This window comes from Lissotriton vulgaris, chromosome 10 (assembly GCF_964263255.1).
Source record: "Lissotriton vulgaris chromosome 10, aLisVul1.2, whole genome shotgun sequence".
NCBI classification, from domain to species: domain Eukaryota; kingdom Metazoa; phylum Chordata; class Amphibia; order Caudata; family Salamandridae; genus Lissotriton; species Lissotriton vulgaris.
In genome coordinates, this window is record NC_141698.1 from 971,600,319 (window position 1) to 971,624,559 (window position 24,241).

Consider the following 24,241-nt stretch of genomic DNA (forward strand, 5'->3'; position numbering starts at 1 on the left):
GCTCTTGTGGTTTTACAGATTCTATCAAAAGAACAATTTTAAGTAATTAAAAAATGTACCTCTGTTTTGCTTGATAGAGGCCTTCTTCATATGTCTGCACCCACGTAATGTCGTCACCCCAGCCTGAAATAAAAACAGTTACATGAGTAATACACAAATTACGCAATGCTGTTGGTTCTGAATGACATAGGAACTACTCCATTTTTATCACAAATATCTTGGTTTTAATATTGACGAAATTAAATTTACGTTTCTTTGAACAAACTTTTTCTTCACTCAAGTTCATTTAGATCCTATTTTGAGACTTCTCACAAATTAATTGTTTTCTTACAGTCTTATATAATATATTTTTGTCTCCCCAGCCTCCCTATAAATATTACATACTCATATTTACGTACAAATACAGAGAGGGGCCGGTCATCACAATCATCAACCATGGGTTGCTTGGCATGTCACCCAGATTTCGAAACAGCCCTCAGTGCATCATACATAGAGTGGACGATTGGTTTGAACCCTCCAGACATTGGCCTTGCCCCCAATGACATTCAAATTTGTGTCAAACCACAGTACAACCATTTAGTGACTGAGTGTCACGCAGGGTGAGAAAAGCATTTTGCCTCATTAGTGTCAGTATCTACAACAATAAGTGTCAAAAATCAAGAGACAGCATTACACCCCCATACATATGGAGGGGAACTGCACAGGTAAACCTATTTACAGCAAAAACAGTAACTCAATTCCTATATCAATCAATGGTGCTAAGGCCAAGGTAAAAGTGTGGCCCAGAGCTCAGCATTTCAGCATTCCATACATTAACTTGGGTCTGACGATGTGGGTCCTCTCTGCATTTGTAAGTGTAATATTAACAAGCTAGCTTATTATCTTTCGCTGTCTCAGAAGGGAAATGCTCTTGCATCAAGCCTATATGGTTGTTTACTTTCAGTTTTATATAGTGTAAACTTGTAGTGCTTTATAGAATATGGACAGCAATATTTATAGACAATAAACAAGGCACATTTTAAAAACAATGGGCATACATGGAAATAATATGTAAACGATGGTGGAGTAGACGGGTGATATAGTTCGGAGGTAGTGACAATAACTGCTCCTGGTGGGAGTGCTATTGGGTGGTGATGTGTGGTGGGGCAGGGTGGGGGGTAGTAAACACAGGATTATGGATGAATGCAGGTAAGTTGATAATTAAATCAATAAAGCGAATTCTATTGCGTGCGCTACATTGCATTTGGCGATGCAGCACTACTGATTTCTTGTATATCACTGTGTATATAAAAGAAGGCAAGGTAGAGACATCTTTATATAGAAAACCTACCGCTGGTAATACGTTATTACATGCAAGTAGCTTCCACCCTAAGCATACAATAACTTGCATACCTTATGGTGAGTTCCTAAGTATTCAACGAGCATGTAGTACACAAGAGGCCCTAGATCTCTATCAAAAGGCTGCTAAGCAGAGGTACATAGAAAGAGGGTATAATCCAACTAAACTCGATAGAGCCTCAACTAAAGTAAATAACAAAGATAGGCAGCTACTACTGTGCAGTAAGCCCAGAGAAGTAACAACAGAAAGTCCTGCACAATGTATCTTACCAGAGGCCGATGCCATTGAAGAGTCAGAAAACAGCCAATGTAGGCTCATCACCACCTATAGTAAACAAGCAAATGCTATCAAGGCCATCATAAATTCACAATGGCCCATAGTATTAACTGATGTCATTTTAAGACATATCTTGCCCACAAGACCTAAATTAACTTTTTGTAAGGCCTATTCTATGTGTGACGATTTAGTTAAGACCAGCCCAGAATGTGATAAAACGAACAACTGGGTGTCACCTAGGGGTGGGTGGAATTTGCGTAATCGCGTTACGCAAATCTCCGCAAAATGGTAAAAAATCTCTGCGAACACGCAGAAATTCCGCAAACACGTGGAATTGCTTGTTCGCAATGCTTTTTTACTGTTCGCAATCGCTGTTTGCGTGCTCAGGGGGAAAAATCTCGCGAACACGCATTTGAGAACGCAAACAAGCAAAAAATGTTGCGAAATTACCCAAATTCTGAAAATTCCGCGAATGGAACGGAATTTACTGCCCAGGTCTAGTGTCACCCAGAAAAGGCTTTTATCAGTGCAGCACGTGCCGTGCCTGTAAATTTGGAATCAATACGACCACGTATTCCACTGCCTTTTCTGACGGGCTAGTTAAATTCAGGAGCCACTACACATGCCGATCTGATTTTGCGGTTTATGTGTAACAATGTAACTGCGGGCTACGTTATGTAGGTAGCACCAAGCTATAAGTATATGTACGCATATTGCAACATCTTCGAGCTATCTTCAATTCGGACCCTACATATCCTGTGGCTTGAACACATAAAATTGGAACACAATAACAACATCAATTGTATCCAAAATTAAAAGATTGACACAGTCCCAGCAAACAAACTAGTCAAGTCAAGTCAAGTCAATGAATTTATATAGCGCGCTACATACCCAGAGGGTCTAAAGGCGCTTGAAGAGGGGTGGGGAATTACTGGTGGAATATCCACGTTTTAAGTTGCTTTCTGAATGCTAGGTGGTTCTGAGTGAGGCGAAGGTGAATGGGAAGTGAGTTTCATGTTTTAGCAGCCAGGTAGGAGAAGGATCTTCCTCCCATGGTGGTTTTGTTGATGCGAGGTACAGCAGCAAGGGCTTGATTGGAAGAGCGCAGCTGGCGGGAGGGGGTGTAGAAGGAGAGTCGTGTGTTGAGGCATTCTGGTCCGAGTTCGTAAAGTGCTTTGTGTGCGTGGGTAAGGAGGCGGAATGTTATCCGTTTATTGACGGGGAGCCAGTGGAGGTCTTTCAGGTGACCAGAAATATGGTCTTTACGTGGGATGTCTAGTATGAGTCTGGCTGCTGCGTTCTGAATGCGTTGGAGTTTTTTCTGAAGTTTTGCGGTGGTACCGGCGTATAGGGTGTTTCCGTAGTCCAGTCGGCTTGTAACCAGTGCGTGGGTGACCGTTTTTCTAGTTTCGGTGGGGATCCAGCGAAATGTTTTCTTGAGCATGCGGAGAATGTTGAAGCAAGATGATGAAACGGCGTTGACTTGTCTGGTCATCGAGAGTGAGGAGTCCAGGATGACGCCCAGGTTCCGTGTGTGGTCCGTCGGGATGGGTGCTTTTCCAAGGGCCGCTGGCCACCAAGAGTCGTCCCAGGCGGAGGGGGAGGTACCTAAGATAAGGACTTCTGTTTTGTCTGAATTCAGTTTCAGACAGCTGTGCTTCATCCACTCGGCTACTTCTTTCATTCCTTCATGTAGGTTGGTTTTGGGGTCTTTGGTGAGTGAGAGGATTAGTTGAGTGTCATCAGCGTAGGAGATGATGTTGAGGTTGTGTTGGCGTGCGATGGCCGCGAGGGGGCTCATGTATACGTTGAAGAGGATGGGGCTGAGTGAAGATCCCTGTGGCACGCCGCAAATGACTTCAGAGGCCTCTGACTTGAATGGTGGGAGGCGGACTCTCTGAGTTCTTCCGGCAAGGAACGAGGTGATCCATTCAAGTGCTTTTCCTTGGATTCCGATGTTTCTGAGGCATTGTAGCAGGGTGCTGTGACAGACTGTGTCGAAGGCTGCGGAGAGGTCGAGGAGGATGAGGGCGACTGTGTCTCCATTGTCCAGTAGAGTTCGAATGTCGTCTGTTGCTGTGATGAGTGCGGTCTCAGTGCTGTGTTTTGCTCGGAAGCCGGACTGTGAAGAGTCGAGGGATTTGTTGGTTTCGAGGTTGGTCGGAAACTGGTCGGAAATCGAGAAAAGAAACTGAGACAATTCGAAAGTAAATACATTGTTGAGCTCGATACCAAGTCCCCGATGGGTCTTATTCTATGCGAGGATCTACATAACTACTTATAGCTGTCTCTTGATAGCCAAGATAGTTCCACCTTCGCTGCTGTTCTTCCCAAGTCCACTAACATGATTTGAATCTAGCTGTGAAGCTTACCATTAGAAGTTTCAGTAATTTTGCTCAGAGTCAGATATAGGACACGTATATTCATTTTACCAATAATAAGGGGGCTGCCTTGTATTTTTTATATATGAATTCTTATGGAGACTTTATAGATTTGATATTAGTCTATCCGACTGCTAGCCATATGTTTATGTTTTTTCTAATACACATTCATGCACTTTAGAGACCTTGCACAGTTGCACTAAGGTCTGCACTTTACATTTTTGCACTGCACTTAAAAAGACAACCTCTAATTGAATGAATTCAAATTAAATTTTAGGTAAATGGTATGCATATAAATTGTTTACATTGCAGTATTTGCACATTTTATATTGTATATATTTATATTTTTGTTACTAACTGACATTGTTATAGATATGATTGTTTGTATGTTTACATTCTGCTTTATCCTATATGTGCGTTTTATCATTTTATTATCCACCATGTTATGATATCTGAAATAATAGCATTTGTGCTTTTTTATGTTGCTCATTTAATGGTGGTTTGAAAATATTATTCTAAGTTTTATTGTACATAGGATGTGGTCTCAATTTCATCGAACAGTCTTCCATCACAATTGGTTTTATTGAATACCGAAATCAGTATAATAATTGCATTTGTGCACTATATTTTTTCTGATCTCTGCGAGAGATATATTTGTTACCTAATTCTGTGTAACATTATTGCAATGTTGGACAAACAGTCAATGCATATTGTATCATGGGATGCGCAAGGTAAATCGCATTGATATATTATGTTGTTTATGTCTATTAGGATGCAGTAAATTGGTGTCACATGTCCATTCAAATTCACCTATAAGTATTCACCGGCACGTAACGCGATCATGTGACCAAGGCCACTGTGTTGGCTGAAACGCGTCATGATCGAATGCACTATACAATACAATACAAAGATACTTTATTCGGTTTTACATATGTTAAAAACCATAAAAGCAACATTACAACAAGGGCATTGAAAATTTAAAAAAGATAGGCAGCATGGGCCCGATTCACAGAACTAACTTAAGACAAAATCCTAAACTTACTACTTTTGGTATTCACAGAAGTTAGGATTTTGTCTTAAGTTTGTCTTAAGACAGACTTAAGACAACCTTAAGACAGACTTAAGTTAGGATTTTGTCTTAAGTCTGTCTTAAGTCTGTTTTAAGACAAACTTAAGACAAAATCCTAACTTCTGTGAATACAAAAAGTAGTAAGTTTAGGATTTTGTCTTAAGTTAGTTCTGTGAATCGGGCCCCATGATCTTTACCCCATTTTATGTACAATCCATTTCATTTACAGAGATGTATAACATTTATCAATAAAATACAGAATTAGTACCACAATTCTTAAAGGCTGTCAAGGTTCTCTTATGTTTCTGGATTTTAATGCTGATTTAAGAAATCCAACAGTATATAAAGTGCTTACAGGTTTTAGCATTTGCAGGTAACATAGGGCGGGCGGAACTGTTTGAAAAAAAAAAATTTAACAAGGGTTTCAGAAAAAATCTCCGGGGAGTAATATAGAGGGGACAGATATATAAAAAATGCACCAGGTCTTGCGGAGACGTATTGTCGCAGCCGCAAGGAGGTAACATCTGATCACCTGGGTATGGCTAGTAAAAGATGATAGTAACCCAGCCGAAACCTTGTTAGAAGGAACTGCTCATGATTTGTGATGGGCCATAATAGATATGGCTCCATTAAGGATGTGGTTTACAAATTTGCGTATGCTAGGTTTTGCCAGTTCCACCTCATCTCTAGCTAGTTTTTTCATTAGCAAATTTTTTTTTAACAAACTCCACATCTGCAGTGACAATCAGATCTGGATTTGAAAAAAGATCTGGACGCCCCAGCCCAGTGAAACAGCTTTTTAAATATTTGAGCCAAGGTACATTAAGCATGTGATCCTGAGACAAGAATTCTCTTAACAGCTGGTGATTAAGGGCCAGGTCTTCATTTAACCAGCACTTCAACCAAAACAATAAAGGCCGTAGTGCTATAAAATCGCCAATATAGGGTATTCCACTTTCCTTGTGTGTTATTAAGTTGGCAGTTTCCTTAGGTACCCCCAGTAGCTGTTTCAAGAAGGTGTTCTCCGCCACCTCAATGCTTTCAACTGGTGCGTACCTCCATAGTTCATTGCCATAGCTGCTCAGGGCGACACTTTTTGCTTGATATATTTTCTATAGAGCTGCTACTGGACGTTTACCCATTTTAGCCGCAAAGTTGAATATTGCTGAATTAGTCCTTATTATCTCGCCTCTTTTCCTTTGCACCAACGAGCCCCAACTTAGCTGTTCATCAAACAGAACGCCCAGGTATGAAAATGATTTGGTTAATGGTACTTTCTCAGCATTTACCATGAAGGAATACTGTTTCTTTGGCTGCACTCCTATCTGCATTACATACGATTTAGTGTTATTTATGGCAAGATCTCGGTCAGCCATAAAGCCATGAAAGGCATTTAATAAAGATTGCAGACCTCTGGGGGTTCTTGCCAGGAGAACAGCATCGTCTGCCTATAGCAAGACGGGCAGACCCCTGCGCCTAACATACGGAAAATCAGCTTTGGTTTTTACCTGAGATGCGTCCAGCTCATTAATATATAAATTAAAATGGAAGGGGGCCAAAATACAGCCCTGCCTTATTTCTCTCTCGACGGGAAAGTCCCTGGATACCCTAAGGTCTAGCGAGTATCTTACATTTGCCTTAGTGTCCTGATGGAGGGCCCTTAAAAAGATGACCAAAGAAGGATCCACCCCATGGCGCCCATGAGATTGAATAACTTCCCCCGGTTTACAGTGTCGAACGTGGAGGAGAGATCCATAAACGCCATGTAGATGGTGCCCCGTCGGGCCATAGTATACTTTCCAAGGACCATGTATAGATTTAGACATTGTGCTAATGTGAAGTGGCCACGGCGAAACCCGTATTGGATGTCCGATATTATCCTATTTTCCTCACCCCAAGTTGACAGTCTGTTCAGGATCACCCCTCCCACAACCTGAACCACAGAGTCAATCAGGGAGATTGAAGGAAGAAGACTCTGGGGAGCTATTTGTCTATTGGCTATGACAATGTTAGGCTCTAGCGGGGGGACCTGGGGTAGATTTAAGTTAGGAGGTTCTAGTGATAACCTCCGCTCTGTGAGTTGAATCTCGTGCATTAGCACGGACTCAGCCCTAATGAGAAATGCATCCAAAGTCCCCACAACTCTCCCCCCATTTCCTCCTTTGCTTGCTGGCTTACTCATGTTCCAAATTATATCTAAACCAGGTCATGCACTGATCATTTATCCACAGTAAATCACTATCTGACTGAAATGTGTCCAGAGCAGTTAAAACGCAGTTAGCTTTCTGTTCGTGCTGACGGATATATAGCAACAGTATTCTCCTAACCAGAGTTACTGAGCTACTTACTTCAGTTATTGTTGAAGACTTTAGGGGGGTAACCCAGCCCAGCCTCTGCCGGCCGCTGCCGGGCATGGATGGGCCCACCCTTGGCCCAGGCTTCGCCCGGCGAGCCTGCGCACGTCCCGCGCTGCGGGAGCCCGCTCCGAGATTTAAAAGGCAGGTGTTGGCTGGCACAGCTCCACGCGCGAGACCGCACTGCCTTGTGGGATATGTAGTCCCTGGGCAGTGCGTGGTCCGCGCTAGGGAGCAGGGAGAGGTCCTCCGTTAGTTCTGGCAGCAGCAGGAAGTCTCCGGGTCCGAGACAGGGCAGCAACTCCGCGTGGCCAGCAGCAAAGAGCAATCCAGGTAGGAAAAGGTTACTCTGAGAGGGCGTCCCGCGCCGTAGGAGCCCGCTCCGAGATTTAAAATGCGGGTGGCGGCTGGCACAGCTCCTCGCGCTAGATCGCACTGCCTTGTGGGATATGTAGTCCCTGGGCAGTGCGCCGTGTGCGCTAGGGAGCAGGGAGAGGCCCTCCTTTGGTTCTGGCAGCAGCAGCAAGTCTCCGGGTCCGAGAAAGGGCAACAACGTCGCGTGGCCAGCAGCAAAGAGCAATTCAGGTAGGCAAATGTTTCTTTGAGAGGGCGTCCCTGCACTATATTATGAAATAAACGCTAATTTGTCAACAAGCAAATTCAAGTTGTCTGTATCTCTCATGTGCCACGTTAGCACGAAGGAGTGGTAATTTGATAAGTATATATATATGTGTATATATATATATATATATATATATATATATATATATATATATACATGTATATATATATATATATATTCACTGAAAAAAACATAGGTTATAGACCATATATAGTTAGGAATTCGCATTTACAAAACCTTATTTTACTCACACAAAACCATTGAAATTCCATATATAGTTAGTTGCACTAACTATATATTGTGCACCCGCAATCCACTGCTGATGATGTCGCATATTACATCATTCATGACATGGTCAGTGACATCACTGATGACATCACTGATGACATCTCAAATGACATCACTGATGACATCACTGATGACATCTCATTTGACATTACTGATCACATCACTGATGATATCATTCATGTGATAATACGATGAACCTCTTCAGACTCTAAGATAACCTTAGATACAATCAGTGTAAACAGACACTCACAGACTGTCACTCATCCATGGAGTTACTCACACACCTAGTCAGTCATGCAAAGAATCAATCACACCTCCATTTCCTCAACTATACAGTTATACAAACTTTACTTATTCAAACATATACTAACACATATTTACTCTCTTATACAATCCCTGATACAAGTTCACAATGATCCATACAGCCAATCACACATTCACTGGCTCTTATGCACAGTTATTCATATATGTCAACTCTCACATGTACTGTGTTTTACATATGTACTTACTTTGACATGTAGCACTGAGATATCCATTCACTCACCAATACACTCATGCACACAGTCAACCGCCCATACAGCTGTTTCCACATGCACTTTTGAAACCATACATCTAGTGAATCAACTGCTCACACATCTATGCACAGAGTCATACACCTCCCAGCCACCCACACACACACTCAGTCTCCCATACAAATACTTGGGCAACCAATCAATAACCCATATAGTTACTCATATAGCTACTTATCAACACATGCAACAGTTTACAGAACAGACAAAATGATGCACAAATTAAGACAGTTTAGTCACTAACCCATGCACTCAGTGAGACACATTTAATCACTCACTCATACAGTCAGTCATGCACCTACTAAATCCTTCATCCAGACACTTATACATCCACTCATTCTTCAATATGTAAGACATATTTTAACTTTACAGAAACATACAGTCACTGGATGTTGTCATCAGTGATGTCATCAGTGATGTCATTTGAGATGTCATCAGTGATGTCATCAGTGATGTCACTGACCATGTCATGAATGATGTAATATGTGACATCATCAGCAGTGGATTGCGGGTGCGCGATATATAGTTAGTGCAACTAACTATATATGGAATTTCAATGGTTTTGTGTGTGTAAAATAAGGTTTTGTAAATGCGAATTCCTAAATATATATGGTCTATAACCTATGGTTTTTTCAGTGAATTTTCAAGGTTTTGTAAATGCTAATTCCTAACTATATATGGTCTATAACCTATGGTTTTTTCAGTGAATTTTCAAGGTTTTGTAAATGCTAATTCCTAACTATATATTGTCTATAGCCTATGGTTTTTTCAGTGAATATATATATATACATACAGATATAAACATATATCATATGTATATCTATATAAATACAAACATAAATGCATGCATACATATACTTATATGCATACAGATGCATGTTATTTACATGAAAGTTGAAAAAACACTAATAAAAGCAAAGCTAAAAAGCCACCTCATTACAAACAGAATGGCTTTAACTTAAACGAGGGCGAGATCTATTGCATTTTCAATGCTTGTTTACTTTGGTTCCATCAAGAAGGCATTCAGATGTGTCACACATTTGCCATAAATTCTGAATGTTAGCACTCTAGTTGCACATTAGATCACTGTAGTAAAGCTACTGCTCACCAGGGACGTCTGCTGCTGGTATTCAAAGTGCATGTTTCAGTCTGCATGTCAGAATTTTTTTTTAATGAAATAGAAGAGGATTTGAGAAGTCACTCAAAATGATCCCTAATTTTTCTTTCTGAAGCACTAATCATACTTTCTATGGCAAAATTAACCCTCTCATGTTGTTCCTTTTTAAATTGAGTGTTTTCAGACTTACCACTTCATTCCAATCAAGATGGCTTCTGGTGTGCCATACTTTTGTCATAAGTAAGACTGTTAGCGCTCTAGTTGTTCTTTAGAACACTCTGGGACATTCTGTCATTGGGCTATACTTGGGGTACATCTGGGTGATATTTGGGCTACATTTAGGCTCTTTTGTCTCTGGTGGCCATCTTGGGAGACTGTATGTCAGAATTTTTTAATGAAATTGAAGAGGGTTTGAGAAGTCACTCAAAATGTGCCCTAATTTTTCTTTCTGCAGCACTAATCATAATTCATATGGCAAAATATACCCCCTCATTTTGTTCCTTTTTAAATTAAATGTTTTATGAGTTACCACTTTATTCCAATCAAGATGGCTTCAGGTGTGCCATACCTTTGTAATAAGTAGGACTGTTAGCGCTCTAGTTGTTCTTTAGAACACTCTGGGACATTCTGTCATTGGACTATACTTGGGCTACATCTGGGTGATATTTGGGCTACATTTGGGCTCTTTTGTCTCTGGTGGCCATTTTGGGAGACTGCATGTCAGAATGTTTTAATGAAATAGAAAAGGATTTGAGAAGTCACTCAAAATGTGCCCTAATTTTTCATTCTGCAGCACTAATCATACTTTCTATGGCAAAATATACCCCCTCATGTTGTTTCTTTTTAAATTAAATGTTTTAAGAGTTACCACTGTATTCCAATCAAGATGGCTTCAGGTGCGCCACACCTTTGTAATAAGTAGGACTGTTAGCGCTCTAGTTGTTCTTTAGAACACTCTAGGAGGCTGCAGTAGAACACAAAGGAATCAACTGACAGTCTCTGTCCTTGTTGGATGTACATGTTTTACTGAGAATGTCAGACTTCATTTTCACATGACTGAGAAAGATAATGTGAATTTACAGAAAATATGCTTTCAGTTTAGCTTATAGATCCCCTTCCAAACCACTGTGGGAAAATCATGAGATATTAGTTTTCTTTCAAACAATATTCATGATATCACAGCAGAAGGTTTTTTCACATGGTAAAATCACCTTAGAACCCACCACAGTTCCTAAAACGAGTATGGTACCATCAACAAATGATTTATAATGCAACTAAAGTCCTAAAACCCTCTATTAACTACAATGCTTTTTAATGAGGTGCTATCATGTATATTGGTCCCAAGATGGCTGCCAAAACTTCTTGGATGAAGTGCTGACAGCCAATCAGATCAGATGTGTGGTTAGGCTCCGCCCAGATATATATCTTTTTTTCAACCTAAATTACTCAAAATCCACTGGAGCACATATATTGAGACCTAGCAAAGGCACATCGGGCTAACAGTCCCTACAATTTTGCCAAGTTTCGTGCAAATCCATTCAGCCATTCGAGCTAAAAGTGAGGCCAACCGCCCTATGGAAATTAACATGGGAAAACGCGTTTTGGGACCCCCCTTTTTTCTCGGCCCCCCCTTGACGAAACCCCCCCAAATTGTCAGGGGCTGCCCAGAAACAAAATGTGCCATTTTCCTGAAAATTTCAGCCGATTCTGTCCACAAACGCCAAAGTTATTAGACATAGAATTTTCAAAAATCCCATAGAGAAAAAATCCTAACTATATATACCTACTGGCGACCGCCAGTAGGTAATATATATATATATATATATATATATATATATATATATATATATATATATATATATATTTCTCCAACCATTCTCCCATCAGGAAAATACGTAAACGACACACCAGGAGTTTGCTGTGCTCGAAAATTTAATTGGCAGCAAAAACAAACAACGCGTTTCACCTCATGGCTTGTTCACGTTTGCTGTGAACTCCAAAACCTAGTCCTTTTACATTGTCAATTACTCATCATAGAAGTAGGACTATTAGTGTACACCCATCTGTGAAAGTATAGCAGACATATTGGAACAGAAAATACATCATTGTATGTCAGATTCTAATTGCAAAAACAATTTTTAAATCGTAAGGCGGCAACAGTTTCATAATCACATACAATGTGTCATTATTTCACACAAAGAATATATAACGTAAAACACAATGATTACAACCACGGACCTCGTTACATATAACAATGCCATTAGTTGTTGGCTTTCTGTGGTCTATAGGATAAGTATTAGGCCTATATCTATGAGCCACTATCCTGCAGTTCTGCCCTAGTGGGCACATAATATGATGCATGATATGAAATGTGACAATAAAGTCCACTTATTAGCTGGACAAAGGCATTGAGGGAACATGAAAAAATTCATTGTGTCATGGAAAGTAAATGCATTGGAGAGCTGGGATTGAGCCCAAGTGTGCATAGTCCGAGTACAAATATGAGTATCAACACGCAATTATACTGATAACCTCCTCTATAACAAATGTCATATAGTTCCGAAATTGAGCCCAAGTGGGCATAATAAATATTTTAGATGTGTTATCAACCAGTTCCCAATGTTTGTATATATATATATATATATATATATATATATATATATATATACAGCTCCAAGGTGCCCATAGGGCAGGACAGCACCCAAACACTTGAGGAATAAATCCATTTAGTGGTAAAAACGTTCCCCTCAGACAGCTTGCTTCCACAATTTCTTGGTTGGTTACAGTCAATTCAAGTCGACGCGTTTCGAAGCTACCATGGTTCTTTTTCAAAAGCTTGACTTCCCCGTGCTCGTGAAGACACACCCCTTTATGGTGACATCACGCCCTCTGATGGGCAAAGCATTCTCATTATGGTAGTGTGTCTCAATTCAAACCCCATATGGGTGCACTGTTTCACCGCTGTGTCTGCAAAGATCGAAGCCCTCAGATGGGCCTCTGTCCTCAGGTGCATATATAATCCAATTGTCAGTGTCCCGCATAAGCGGCAAAGATATCTGAAGCCGGTCGGCACCCAGTCCTCTTGGGTTGGTGCGCGTCCTCGCGGCAAGGGCGGCTGCGTTCAATATACAGGTCCTAGGTGCCCATAGGGCAGGACAGCACACAGACACTTGAGGAATAAATCCATTTAATGTTAAAAACGTTCCCCTTAGACAGATTGCTTCCATAATTTCTTGGTTGGTTACAGTCAATTCGAGCCGACGCGTTTCGAACCTACCATGCTTCTTTTTCAAAGCTTGACTTCCCCGTGCTCGTGAAGACACACCCCTTTATGGCGACATCACGCCCTCTGATGGGCAAAGCATTCTGGTTATTGTAGTGTGTCTCTATTCAAACCCCATATGGGTGCACTGTTTCACCGCTGTGTCTGCAAAGATCGAAGCCCTCAGATGGGCCTCTGTCCTCAGGTGCATTTATAATCCAATTGTCAGTGTCCCGCATAAGCGGCAAAGATATCTGAAGCCGTGCAGCACCCAGTCCTCTCGGGTCGGTGCGCGTCCTCGCGGCAAGGGCAGCCGCGTTGTAAGATCCTGGTTGTTGATAAAGATGCAGCTGATACAGGATTGGATTGAGAAGAAGCTCAGGTTTTATTGGAGATAAAAGAGACACATCCAAATCTCATCCAAGCTCAAGGTAAAACAGCCCACAGCTTGTAAAGATACATTCTAGTAGCTATGGTAACCAAATAGAATACATGACCTCATACAGTGTGAATCAGAGAGGATGCTACACATCTTCCCCCCTTAAAAAGAAATAAAAAAAAAAAAAAAAAAATGAAATAGCTAATAAAAGGAATGAACACCTAAAATTGTAAAACATAAGGTAAACAATCAAGCTTACATCAAGAAACATAGTCTTTTAAATGAGAAGGTCTCTTGGTGGTCCTGGAGGAATGTCGACACACCTTAGGAACTTCATGATTGGTGTCAGGACGGGAGCCATCAGCATCCATTTTAAGCTCAGGAGCAGAAGACCCGTGGTTGTCAGATAAGACACAAATTCTATTTAAGTTCCATATTCTATGGTCTAAAGTCCTCACTGCATTCTTAAAGACTTTTATAACTTTTATTGGTTCAGAGAATTTGATTTTTTTACCAGGAAGTTTAACAACTACCATGTCACCAACCTTCACAGGCGTTGCTTTAACAGCATGCCTGGAATCGAAATAAAGCTTTCTGTTGGAGGATTTCAAAATCTCTTTCTCTCGCCAATTAAGTTCATTACTTGAATCACCATTTTTTGGACAACTAGCAATTTCATCACTCAAATCTCTTACCCATGTTGGTTCTAACAAAGTGCAAGGGGACCTACCCCTAAAAAGAACAAAGGGCGATTTGCCAGTTGAAGAGTGAGGAGTGAATCTATAATTTTCAACCCTTTTAAGAACTTGTTCTTTCCAATTGAGGCCCACCCCTTTAGCCCAGGAGATGGTTTCTTTGAGTACTTTGTTAAATCTCTCCACGACACCATTAGTTTCTGGGTGGTAAAGAGCACATTTTTTATGGACTATACCACATCTGAGTAAGAAAGATTCCATTTCCCTGGAAACTAATTGAACCCCATTATCAGTGAGTAACGAATGTGGGAATCCTTCCCTGGCAAAGAGAGATTCTAAGAATCTTATAACACTGCTAGTCTCAATGTTTGAAGTGAGATGTATTTCAGGCCATCTGGAAAATAAATCCATTAATACAAAAATGAAAGTTTGCTGCCCATCAGTGTAAATGGGGCCAAGGATATCAAATGAGACCTCTTTCCACGGCCCACACGGGAGATCTCTAATAATCATGGGTTGTACTCTTACAACTTTGGATTTATCACTCAAGTTACAAACCACACAATCCCTGATAATACGTTCAATGTGCAAGTCCATGCCTGGCCACCAGTAGGATGAGCGAACTCTTTCCTTAGTTTTTGTCATGCCAGAGTGTGACTCATGAGCCAGATCAATGATGTTTTTGCGTAATTCAGAGGGAGGAACCAATCTAGTCCCACGAACCAACAAATCATTACAAACAGCCAATTCGTCTTTCACCCCCCAGAATTTTGCACACTCAGCACATCCCTGTCTCTTGGAATGCCAACCCTTCTCTAAGAGAGACATCACCTCAGAGAGAACGGGATCAGATGATAATTTAGAACGCCACTCAGATTCATCAATGACTTCAACAGATACTGGGCAAACTTGATATTTGTCTTCCTCACAGTCATCATCTAAAGGTACGTCCTTTGAAATGTCAACCAACCTAGACAAAGTATCAGCCACACAATTCTGAACACCTGGTATGTATTTTATAGTAAAATCAAATTCTTGAAGTGCAATAACCCATCTGGTTATTCTACTGGACACTAAATCAATGCCTTTTTTTGAGAAAATCTCGCATAGAGGCTTGTGATCAGTCTTGATTATGAACTTACTTCCCCACAAAAATTTCTTGAATTTTTTGACAGACCAATATACAGCCAGAGCCTCTCGTTCAATAACGGAATAACGAGTTTCAGGGTCCTTAAGACCACGTGAGGCAAACATAATGGTATCTAAGACTCCGTCATTCTCTTGTTGAAGAACAGAACCAAGTCCTTTGAGACTGGCATCGGTAGTAAGAATAGAAATCTTTTGAGGGTCAAAGCTTCGAAGGTTAGGAGCTTTCTCAAGACCCTTCTTTAACGTCTGAAATTCAGACTCACAAGTGTCATCCCAAATGAATTCAGACCCCTTTTTTAACAAACTTCTCAGGCCTACACACTGACTGGCAAAATCTTTAACAAACTTATTGTAATATTCTACCATACCAAAGAATTTCATCAATTCTTCTCTGGAGGAAGGGGGGGGGCATCTTAACAATTGTATCCACTAAGTTGGCCTTAGGAGCAATACCATCTTTTGAAATTGTGTGACCTAAATAATGAATTGATGAGACACCAAAATGACACTTCTCAATCTTGATGGTGAGGTTGGCTCTTTCAAGTCTACTAAGTACATCAAACAGGACAGATTCATGCTCAACATCATTCCTGCCAAATACAAGAATGTCATCCTGGTAAACACATACTTTATCACAACCTTTGAGAACTTTCTCCATAATGCGCTGGAATACAGACGCCGCTGAAACAAGGCCAAAGGGCATTCTGACAAATCTAAAAGTCCCAAAGGGAGTGATAAAAGATGTAAGATTCTTTGAAGACTCTTCTAACTCAATCTGGTGGTAAGCAGAGGCTAAATCTAAGGTGCTAAAAACTTTTGCATTGTTCACTTTAGTCAAAAGATCAGAGATGTTAGGAAGAGGGTATCTGTCACTGATAACACACTTATTCAATTGCCTCAAATCAATGCATAGACGCAAAGAACCATTGGGTTTGCGTGCGGCCACCACGGGCGCAATCCAATCAGTCCCTGTAACTTCCTCAATGATCCCACCCAACTTTAATTTATCCAATTCACTAATCATCTCATCTCTGAGGGAAATGGGAACAGGTCTAGGCTTGCAAGCATAGGGTTGAGACCCAGGCCTTAATGGAATTTCAAGCTTGAAGTCTTTGAGGCACCCTAATTCATCTCTAAACACTTTAGGAAATTGCATCTTGATGCGTGACAACAACTCAACATTAGAATCAACTTGGACAGAGTTGACAAGCTCTTTAAGTATTATTGGATTGGGACCACTGGGATCCAACATTATGTGAAGATCACCCTGGTGGAACCAACTGATTATACTATCACCCTTCTGAGAAACATAGATTTTGCCAACAGTATAACGACTTTTATACTCAATACGTCCTATAAAGCATCCCATAAGAGGAATAAGTTTGCCTCCATAAGCTAATGGACGAATGTCAGCTCTAGTTAATTGAGTCTTTTTGGATAACTTACCCAAATAAAAACTTCTAGAAATAATAGTTATTTTGGCACCAGAGTCAAAAAGAACATCCGTTGACTCACCCTCAATTTCAATGGTGTCAATAGGACAGTTTCTTTGATCAGCTGTGGATGTGACTTGAACAATAACTTGTCCACAGACAAAATCTTCTTCTAGACATTCATCTTCAACAAATTTTACAGAAGTGGAAGGGGTTTTACTTTTGCATAACATTGAAAAATGACCCTTCTTTTTGCATTTTGAACAAACAGCATTAAAAGCAGGACATTTCGTGTCATTCGCATAATGACCAATTTTGTCGCACCTGAAACATTTGGGTACAAAAGGTTTCTTTTTAGAATTTGAAGGGAAGGTAGAACCAGAAGGTTTTTGTGAGTCAGGTACAGTTTTCTTAATAACGTGAACAGAGGGTTGTTTGTCTTTATTCAAGGTGTCAACACACTTTAGAGAATGTTCAACTCTTTTGGCTAGTTGTAGAACCTCATCTAAAGATGGTTCATCTTTTAACCAAAGTTCATCTCGAACCTTTTCAATATTACAACCAACCATGAACTGATCTCTAATTCTTTCCTCAATTGAAGTGTCAAATTTACAAGAGGAAGCTAGTTTTCTTAACTGCGTGACATACCCCTCAATAGTTTCCCCTTCATTTTGTAACCTTTTAGCAAATTGATATCTTTCCAAGATTGTACTAACCTTGGGTAAGTAGTGATTATCTAACTTCTTCATGCAAATTTCAAATTCGTTCAGATTTCTTTCCTCCTCAGCAGTAAGTTCAGCTAAATGGTCAAATACATCTTGGCCCTCTGACCCAAGACAATGAAGTAGGAGAGAAGTCTTGCGTTCAGCGCTCAGACTAACCCCACACACTTTAGCATAACGTTCGAATACCTTTTTCCATTTTTGCCACTTAATAGGAGGATCCCCAGGAGAAGATAGAAAGAATGGGGCGGCAGTAACATTTTGCATGGTTGTCAAAGCAGTATATAAAAAAAAACAATCACCCTAGTCACCTGAAAAGGAAGAACAGCTTAAAGAGATAATAACACTATTTGTAAATGTAAATTAATAATAAATAAAGTGGAGTAGTACAGTATATAATAACTTGCGGTGAGATGCAATCAGGAAGCAGTTCAACAGGATCCTTCAGATGAATAAGGTTCTGAAAGTCGTTTCAAAAAGGTGTTTTCAAATGTAACCAAATTGAAGAAAATGCGCTGTGGTAATATAGAGAAAATGCACAAAATAAACAAAATATACAATATAAATAAACGTGGAGATCGTAGAAGTCAAGTTGTAATGGGAAACCCAAAATACGAAGGAAACTTGAGTAAAATGGCTGTGAATGATGTCAGACGCTGTTAGACGCTGCCTTGCTGTAAATGATGTCAGACGCTGTCAGAAGCTGCGTGAGAGAGCGTCGCTCGTCAGAGTCAACGTTGCGCAGAAACACGCGAAGACCTTCAAGAGTCGGGAATGCCGAGGATTCTCAAAGATGACACGCGGCCTCACGAGGTATGTTTATCTTTGAAGTTGTGCAGCGCGATGACAAGCGGCCTCACGAGAAATGTTTATTTTTAAAACTGTGCAGAGGCGCGAGTGAATAATGATCGTGCAGCGCGGCTTGGCAAGAATGATTATGTTTGAAAGTGTAACAGCCGAGTTTTGATGTAGGGTTTGACTTTTGACATCAGTTTCACATAAACGAGGATGGAAAATGCTTGGATTACAAACACAAGATTGTTTGTTTTAACGCTAGCCTCTTAACGCTGGCACTGGAGTCAGAACAAGTCACAACAGCGTTTTACTTTTAACGTTGGGCTTAAAAAAAATGGAGCTTCATACTGGTCATTTTGCTTGAAATTGACAGGCTTAATGGTTATTTTGTGGGAATTAAGCTATTTACTTGGCAATAAGACAGTTTAATAGAAAGGCCAAGTCAGTATGAAGGTTGATATTTATAAGAATAAAGCCATTTAAAAACTAATCCAAGCAGAAGTTGGTGTCTAAAGGACACAAAATTCAATTAAAAGATTATTAAATTAATCTTGAGTGCAGCCGCTGGTGCAATCAAAGCACTATTAATATCAACAGCCGCTGAGTATTGAAGAATGTCAAAAGACATAAAGTTCAGTAATAAAGTTAATTAATTAATCTTGAAAACAGCCGCTGGTGCAGTCTAAACACTTTTATTATTAACAGCCGCTGGTGCAATCATAAGCACAGAATAAAAGAAGAAAAATGGTACCTTGAAATTGAAGAATAATGAAAACTTTGTTGAGATAGTTGAGTCTCCCTTTTCTTCAGCTGCCGACTACGCCAATGTAAGATCCTGGTTGTTGATAAAGATGCAGCTGATACAGGATTGGATTGAGAAGAAGCTCAGGTTTTATTGGAGATAAAAGAGACACATCCAAATCTCATCCAAGCTCAAGGTAAAACAGCCCACAGCTTGTAAAGATACATTCTAGTAGCTATGGTAACCAAATAGAATACATGACCTCATACAGTGTGAATCAGAGAGGATGCTACACGCGTTCAATATACAGCTCCAAGCTCCCCTTAGGGCAGGACAGCACCCAGACACTTGAGGAATAAATCCATTTAATGGTAAAAACGTTCCCCTCAGACAGTTTGCTTCCACAATTTTTTGGTTGGTTACAGTCAATTCGAGCCGACGCGTTTCAAAGCTACCATGCTTCTTTTTCAAAGGCTTGACTTCCCCGTGCTCGTGAAGACACACCCCTTTATGGCGACATCATGCCCTCTGATGGGCAAAGCATTCTGGTATCGTAGTGTGTCTCGATTCAAACCCCATATGGGTGCACTGTTTCACCGCTGTGTCTGCAAAGATCGAAGCCCTCAGATGGGCCTCTGTCCTCAGGTGCATTTATAATCCAATTGTCAGTGTCCCGCATAAGCGGCAAAGATATCTGAAGCCGCACGGCACCCAGTCCTCTCGGATTGGTGTGCGTTCTCGCTCGAATTGACTGTAACCAACCAAGAAATTGTGGAAGCAATTTGTCTGAGGGGAACGTTTTTACCATTAAATGGATTTATTCCTCAAGTGTCTGGATGCTGTCCTGCCCTATGGGCACCTTGGAGCTGTATATATATATAAAACTACGGTAGTAAGTCGAATATATATGTATATTCTACTTACTACTGTAGTTTTTTCGGCTTCTGGTTGTGATTTGACACTAGTAACTAGTGCCGTATGAGACACCCCACAACACAGGCCAAGTGATTTATAACTTCTGGTGCTGCTTGTTGTACCAGAAATTAGGAGTGTGTGAAATTTGCTAAAATGAGTGTTTCAAATGTTTGTTAAATTGCTTTGAACCTCCAACAAGTTTGCCAGGTGCACAAAGTTGTCGAAGGTTTATAAATAATATAACATTTTTTGACAGAACTTTTGCCCCTTACAAAGGATTTGTTAAGACTGGTCAATATTATAACTTCAGGATGTCGCATAAAGAGTCCTATCACAAAATTAACAGTGCACAATACCTTGCACACTGTGCTTTAATGGTACCTGGCCCATGTGATCGGCATACCGTGCTGCTCAAACATCGCAGCCGGAGTAGGATTTTTCAGAACTGGTTCATTGTTTTATATGAGTATGTCTCAGTTCATACAGATTGAATCTTGCAGATGTTCACGCTCAAGGCCCCACATCTGCTACTGATGAGCGCTGTTTCCCCAGGCTCAACCCCTTACCAATTTTTAAATATTGATAACTGATTACCCATCCACAGGAAACAGCCACTGCTGGGCTGATCCTTTTAAATATTGTAGTTGCTTTTAAAAACTTTTCTTGAAATGTCTTAAATTCAACCTATTCAAATTTGTAAGGGTGAGAAACTAGATGTAATAGACTCAGGTTAATCTATCTATTTTTTACAAATTTATTTGTCAGTGTCGGTGTTTGCAGAATGCCAATATTTGCTTATAACTTATTGACTGTACATGTGTACTAAACCATGTCACGATTTCTTTGTTTTATTTGATACTGATTATGCTGTTCACCCACACAAGTACAGTATATCAAGAGCCAGTGCTTTCCTTTAATGTTCTTCCAACTCTCATTGTAGCATGTCTCCCTCATCAAGTAAAGAGTTCAAGTCCTCTAACTGTGCCAAAAACTGAATCAATACAGGATTTTAAAGATGCTTTTAAACTAGTTTGACAGGATCCATGCACCTGTACTATTACATATACAAGTGGACAATTGGTCTGGGATCATGGCTTGGCTTGCACAGGCCAAACTTCAAATTCGCTTAGCCCACCTGACCTTGCAGTAGATCCTTGCAGGTCGCTACGCTCCATTGTTTACAATGGCTGGCTCTTCAATATGTTGTTCCAGTTCGCAGGCTAATGAGCAAAGAAAGGGTTTCAGGTTGGCAATTCTTTATGTGACACTGTCCATTCGTCCACATGGCAGTATTTCTGTTGAACTGTTCGTCCACCTATTTATTTAAACCTCTAACTATGTTACTATGAAATCAAAACACATATCTATGGAGAAGACCATTGTTTTGTTCTGACAATGTGTAGGAAATCAAAGAACGTCCCACAGGGTTACCACAGAATGAGTAGGAAATGGAGCAATACTCTATAGTGCGTTTTGCAATAGTTAGCAATACCAATCATATATTTCTACTGGTTGTCAAGACATAGAATACACGTAATAAACACAATGTTGTACTCAGAATACCACCACAATTGTAAATGCAATAGCAATAAGGCACACAATACGTCAAAGGTAAAAAACAAATCAAAGAATAAAGTTTTAGAAAAATATTACTGTCAATTTATTCAAAGAGACAAATTATTAACACAATTATAACAGACCATTAAAAAACACACAAGTAGCATGTTGTAACATTTTCTAGAAATGACATTTTTTTAAAAAATACATTAACATCAGGTTAAAACGTTCAAAAGAACAGGGGTCGACGCGGCGTTTCGGTTACAGGAAGATAGACAACCTTCTTCAGGACCAAGTTCTAGAAGGAAACATATAGTTACTATCCTTTGTAAACTCAATTTTTCATACAGAGTCATTTTCTAAAACAACATTTTTTCTTCTTTAAACTATAGCCTTTGACAAACGGGGCTGTTATTCTACTTTTAAGAATGGTGGAAAAAGTGGTTGGTACGGTATTGCTAAAGTGCATCGCGCATTTATATTGCTGCCATTTCGTGGGTCACTGTATTGATTATTAAAGTGATAGGGGAAATCACTAATATGGGTAGATGATACTAATGATCCCCATTGTGCATTTACCTTGCATGAGTGCCTGAATACCTTTCTAGGGCACTTACTAGTGGGTCGCAGTTTCTAAGTTTTGCGAAAGGGTAATTTGTCATGTTTATTATACCCACTACTGAGATTACCTTGATGGGTTAAGTAGCCTCCAGAGAGATCCAGGAGGGCAATTTGCCGGTTTGTATGATCCGGTAGGGAACTGAAAATAATTCTTGCTGTGGTTTTATAAATCCTCAGAGTATCTGTGAATGGCAGTGAAATTATGTATATAAATTTTTAAATTTTAAATTGTTGCCCTCTAAATAGAGAACAAAAAGACGTAAAGAATTAGCATTATAATTTAGGAAATAACTACCTTAAAATTGCGTGGGGATTGACCTTGTTCTGGTAGTAGGAGCCACCGATATATATTTCTTGTGTTGCTGTAAATAGATGCCCCTATCTTATTTTTAAAGAAACCAGTGGCAGGACAATGCCCACCACGAATTGAATGTCAAATAGCGGCTATACCAGCATAGCGAAAAATAAGTGTAATATACACAACTGCCAGTAATTTAAACCTGGGTAAGTACAAATGTCTAATTCATGTATGATACAAGACCAGTAGACTATTGGTTACTACTCCTTACTTGCAATAAACTAATAGGGGCATCTATTTACAGCAACACAAGAAATATATATCGGTGGCTCCTACTACCAGAACAAGGTCAATCCCCACGCAATTTTAAGGTAGTTATTTCCTAAATTATAATGCTAATTCTTTACGTCTTTTTGTTCTCTATTTAGAGGGCAACAATTTAAAATTTAAAAATTTATATACATAATTTCACTGCCATTCACAGATACTCTGAGGATTTATAAAACCACAGCAAGAATTATTTTCAGTTCCCTACCGGATCATACAAACCGGCAAATTGCCCTCCTGGATCTCTCTGGAGGCTACTTAACCCATCAAGGTAATCTCAGTAGTGGGTATAATAAACATGACAAATTACCCTTTCGCAAAACTTAGAAACTGCGACCCACTAGTAAGTGCCCTAGAAAGGTATTCAGGCACTCATGCAAGGTAAATGCACAATGGGGATCATTAGTATCATCTACCCATATTAGTGATTTCCCCTATCACTTTAATAATCAATACAGTGACCCACGAAATGGCAGCAATATAAATGCGCGATGCACTTTAGCAATACCGTACCAACCACTTTTTCCACCATTCTTAAAAGTAGAATAACAGCCCCGTTTGTCAAAGGCTATAGTTTAAAGAAGAAAAAATGTTGTTTTAGAAAATGACTCTGTATGAAAAATTGAGTTTACAAAGGATAGTAACTATATGTTTCCTTCTAGAACTTGGTCCTGAAGAAGGTTGTCTATCTTCCTGTAACCGAAACGCCGCGTCGACCCCTGTTCTTTTGAACGTTTTAACCTGATGTTAATGTATTTTTTAAAAAAATGTCATTTCTAGAAAATGTTACAACATGCTACTTGTGTGTTTTTTAATGGTCTGTTATAATTGTGTTAATAATTTGTCTCTTTGAATAAATTGACAGTAATATTTTTCTAAAACTTTATTCTTTGATTTGTTTTTTACCTTTGACGTATTGTGTGCCTTATTGCTATTGCATTTACAATTGTGGTGGTATTCTGAGTACAATATTGTGTTTATTACGTGTATTCTATGTCTTGACAACCAGTAGAAATATATGATTGGTATTGCTAACTATTGCAAAACGCACTATAGAGTATTGCTCCATTTCCTACTCATTCTGTGGTAACCCTGTGGGACGTTCTTTGATTTCCTACGCTATCTCCCCTGTCCCAAAGTTGACAGTTAAGGGGGCCTCCTTAAACTTTGTTTGTTCTGACAATGTGAACATAATTCTCTGAATAATAACAGAACAAAGGCACAGAGTAACATGGAGAGCATTTTACTCATTGATTCATATCTGTAAATGGCAAAGTCATTCTCAAACATGTTCCACTTTCACATCATTTGGTGTTAATGACAACATAGCG

General features: G+C 39.8%; 1 protein-coding gene and 1 long non-coding RNA gene across 2 annotated transcripts in view; one reads left to right on the forward strand and one right to left on the reverse strand.

Moving 5' to 3' along the window:
* The window catches only part of LOC147689087 (anterior gradient protein 3-like), a 102,588-nt gene that overhangs the window by 46,287 nt on the left and 32,060 nt on the right, over positions 1-24,241 (reverse strand). Inside the window, exon 3 of the mRNA XM_086941975.1 lies at positions 60-123. Within this exon, the coding sequence (XP_086798101.1) occupies positions 60-123 (64 nt within the window). The remainder of the gene's footprint in view (positions 1-59; positions 124-24,241) is intronic.
* LOC147689088 (uncharacterized) lies at positions 22,706-23,630 on the forward strand. The gene is made up of 4 exons (XR_015300591.1): positions 22,706-22,789; positions 22,888-22,954; positions 23,068-23,181; positions 23,573-23,630. It is a non-coding gene; the product is annotated as an uncharacterized LOC147689088 (long non-coding RNA).